We start from the raw sequence: 4,256 nt of genomic DNA, 5'->3' as shown, positions 1-4,256 counted from the left end.
ATGAAAGTTTCGAATGTTACCCCCCCCCCCCCCCCCACCCCGGAATAAAATGTCTGAAAAAAAAACGGCTTTACTTATTGTTGCATGGTTAAATATGATAATAAAATTGGTCTTATATAAAAATTTGTATTTCAAGAACAAGGTAACCATTCCAATCCCGACTCACTATCCAAGGGGTCTAACTATTTCTAGATTATTCTTAACAATATCAGGCAAATTACCAAAATAAAAAATAAATAAAAACTATCTGTTCAAGATTAAGAAACCAATTAATGAAATGTATGCATAAATATTAATAGCATGTATCTGAGACATAAAGGTCACTTAAATTAACATTGAAATATTAAGTAATGCAACATTGTTGGTTCGTGCCAAAGATAAAAATACATGATGAGCATCAAAATTAAAAATAAAACAAAATAAATAGAATCAATTACTATGAATTTTAATTAATTGGCGATGATCCGCATGTCATGAGCTAACCTAAAGTAAAATGTCATATACACTCAACGACGTTTTTTCTGCAGACAGGCCTCAGCTTTGAGAGCAGGAACTTTATGAGTGTGATGACGTCAGGAACTACTACAACTCCCATGGTGATCCCGAACAAAATGGCGCCAAATAAACCGACTGTCTTTGCCGTCATTCTGTCGTCTGTAGCGGAAGTCTTGCTCCGTATGTAGGACGACAGGTCGTGAGTCTCAACGGTCAAGTTCTTTTTGATCTGGTCAATATCTTTCTGAACGGCCATTAGAGTACTGGACATGTTGATTCTGGTCTGAGTCCTACAGGAGCAGGGACAAGATGGTTGTGATCTGGTCTTGACACAGGAGCTACCATCTTGGTCAAGTTGGTAACCTAGTGGGCAGGTACAGGTGTAAGAACCTAATGTGTTGACACAGGTATTTTCACAGGTGTCTGAGTTTTCTTTACACTCGTTGATATCCAAGCAAGTGACGTTGTCTTTGTTGTCAAGACGGTAACCATGGAAACAACTACAGACGTACGAGCCAAAAGAATTTGTACAATTTTGTGTACAATTGTGTCGGCCTTGTTGACAATCATCCATATCCACGCAGGTGAAAGGATCGTGTGTGTCAATGTGATAGCCGTCCTTACATGTACACACGTAGCTACCGGCCGTGTTGTTACAACCATCAGAACAGTTGTCATTTCCTAAAGCACATTCGTCGACATCCACACAGAGAAATCTGCTGTTGTTGTGTAACTCATAACCTTGATGGCAGCTACAGGTGTAACCACCTACAGTGTTGTTACATAACTGGGAGCAGTTGTGTGCTGTAGTTTGACACTCGTCTATATCGTCACAAGTTTCGTTGTCAGAAATTAGGTTGTATCCATGGTAACATCCACAGCTGTAGGAACCGTTCAAATTTGTACAAACATGTTGACATGGAGAGCTCAGACACTCGTCTACATCAACACAGTTGTTACCGCCTGTTTGATTCTTTACATAACCTTCAGCGCAACTACAGTTGTTGCTGCTGTCAAGTCTCTGACCTACCCTTGAACAGTTGTTCTCCGTTTTTACAAAACATGTCGTCAAATCCGGTCCTAATTTGTTTTCCATATTACATTCACAACTATAAAAATCACCAAAAGTCGTACAAGTCTGAAGACAGGAAGAATTAACACACTTGTCTCCGCCAAAACAGTTAACTCCGTCTTTGCTCTGAGGAGACCCTTCTTTACCAGGCGATCTACAAAGAGCTGTGAAGTTATAGTTGCTTGTACTTTTATCCTGTAGCCCAAAAGGTGTCATCCTCACAAAGCATTGAGTCGTTGTCTGGAGTTGACACCCATCGTTTGGATCGAATATCGACCACACATTATTACTTATTTTTTCGTTTTTCCAAAAAAACCCGCTGCTATTTTTTATAATATCCACCCAAACCTGATAGACCGAATAAGTTTGTGCCAAATGGCTCTGAACTTGAAAATATGCATCGTTGTTATCAAAGATTGCGATAGAGCTTCCGATGGTTTTACAAAACGTTGCCGAGCAAAAGAAACTCTGGTTTGTTGGGGAGAGAGCGTATGTTGTGTTGTCTGTGCTGATGGTTATGACGTTTAACGAGTGAACATTTGCAAACCCTTGAGATAAAAGACAACGTTGTTAGTATTTTATCTCATCCGTCACTTGTATGTAGCATTAAGAATTTAACTAGCACTTATTAATTCTAATGTCTATACAGTGTTGTTTTGTTATTTAGCGGTCCATTAATGCTCAATAATAGCGACCCAGCAGAATATAAATAATGTTCTTCTTCGTATTTAAATCATCTGTAATAGATTGAAATAATTGTGAGGTCAAGGGAACTCACTCTTCTGTATTAGTATTATATTTATATTGTTATCTTGAGTGATGTCCCTTACATGTTGTTATGTATATAAGTCTCTCGCCACTTCCGTCTATCTCTCTCTTTGCATCATGGCTGTCTGTAAATAAAAGGCTGTTAACAACCAACGCGGCTTCTCGTCAGTCATTACAATCTACCTCATTTGGCGACGAAGGATAAACATCTACTAGAAAGAGCACCTACTTACGCAAAAAAGAGGTTTGCTAGAGCTTATTAGCTAATTATTTCTAGAATTATGGCGCTGTATGGCCAAATAAAAGAATTTGATGCGAATGATGAAATCATTCAAGATTACCTAGAGAGGTTAAGCTTTTACCTAGAAGCTAACGACGTGACGATAGAAGCCAAAAAGAGAGCTATTTTGTTAACAGTCATAGGGCCTCAACAATTTAGGCTACTAAAGGACTTATGCGCACCAGCTAGTCTAACTACCAAGAGCTTTAACGAGCTGAGCAAATTGCTAACAGACCACCATGCGCCTGTACCATCAAAGTTTCTATGTCGAGCTAGATTTGACACTAGGACTCGTCAGCCAAACGAGTCAATATCAGAATTTGTTGCTGCTTTACGTCATTTAAGTAGATTCTGTGAATTCGGAGACACGCTGTCTGACAGACTATGTGAAAAGTTTGTGACAGGTGTAAACAGCCCTGATATTCAAAGAAAGTTGCTGCTCGAGTCAGATCTAAAATTAGAAAAAGCAATACAACTCGCAACTTTATTCCAGCAGTCATCAGATGCGGCGAGATCTTTAGCACCTTCAGAGATCCATGCAGTAAACAGCAGGTTAGTCAATAAACATCAACCCCATCAGAGCATTCCAACTTATGCTAAACAGCCTGCTCGTTCAAATCCTAGATCTAAATCTAGTAATAATTATCAAAAATGTCATCGATGCAAAGGTCCCCATGCATCTCATCGGTGCAAGTTCAAGTCTGCAACTTGTTATAAGTGCAGTAAGCAAGGTCACATTGCCAAGGCCTGCTTTGCAAAGTCTTCGTCTGTTGCTAAATCTAGCCAGTCAAGACAGTACCGCAACCAAAGGCAGCACTATGTTAACTCTCACCAAGACTACCTAACCCAACCAATGAACCACTCTACCTGTGAAAATGCTCAAACTGATTCGCAGCCGGATTTCAACCTATTCTCTGTGAAATCAATAAGTCATGCTCCCATCAATGTACAAGTTAATATCAACGGTAAGAGCATCAGCTTCCAACTTGACACTGGAGCATCTCTAACAGTCATAACAAAGAAAGATTTTGACGCTGTCACAGGAGGATCAGTGCCTCTACAGCCATGTCACAAGTGTCTAACAACATACACTGGTGACAATGTTCCGGTAATAGGAGAGTGTATGGTTCATGTAAGTTATAATGGTCAAAGTGTTAAACTTCCTCTTCTTGTGGTTGAAGAAAATGGACCGCCATTACTAGGTAGGCACTGGTTAAGTGAACTTAAGTTAAATTGGGAGAGTATTTGTTCATTGAAGAATGTAAAATAATCTAGTCTTACTTCACTAGATAAAGTAATATCTGAAAATAAATGTGTTTTTGGTAATCCAGGATTACTAAATGATAGAACAGTGAAGTTAAGCATTAAAGATACAAATCCAAGATACTGCAAAGCTAGAGTTCCACCTTATGCAATGAGGAACAAAATTGAAAATGAGCTAAGTAGATTGGAATCTAATGGCATCATAAAGAAGGTAGACTATTCCGATTGGGCAACGCCCATTGTGCCAGTGTTAAAGAAGGATGGTTCTATAAGAATTTGTGGAGATTATAAAACTACACTGAATAAGCAAATAGAGCTAAATAGGTACCCTATACCTAACATTGAGGAAATTTCTTTGAATTTGGCAGGAGGAGACAA

General features: G+C 39.0%; 1 protein-coding gene across 1 annotated transcript; it reads right to left on the bottom strand.

Moving 5' to 3' along the window:
• Positions 1–496: 496 nt before the first annotated feature.
• On the bottom strand, positions 497–1,783 carry LOC131949190 (matrilin-2-like). The gene has a single exon (XM_059310979.1). The coding sequence runs from the start codon at positions 1,781–1,783 to the stop codon at positions 497–499; it is 1,287 nt and encodes a 428-aa protein (XP_059166962.1).
• Positions 1,784–4,256: the final 2,473 nt, after the last annotated feature.

Source organism: Physella acuta, unplaced genomic scaffold, assembly GCF_028476545.2.
Source record: "Physella acuta isolate Inbredline_101_S28 unplaced genomic scaffold, ASM2847654v3 ptg000677l, whole genome shotgun sequence".
Classification (NCBI taxonomy): Eukaryota; Metazoa; Mollusca; class Gastropoda; family Physidae; genus Physella; species Physella acuta.
Note: the sequence above shows the minus strand (reverse complement) of the source record. Positions and strands in the feature narration are given on the sequence as shown.

Excerpts from the sequence above, each read along its gene's own strand:
- LOC131949190 (XM_059310979.1), bottom strand. The coding sequence starts at position 1,783 with ATGACACCTTTTGGGCTACAGGATAAAAGTACAAGCAACTATAACTTC.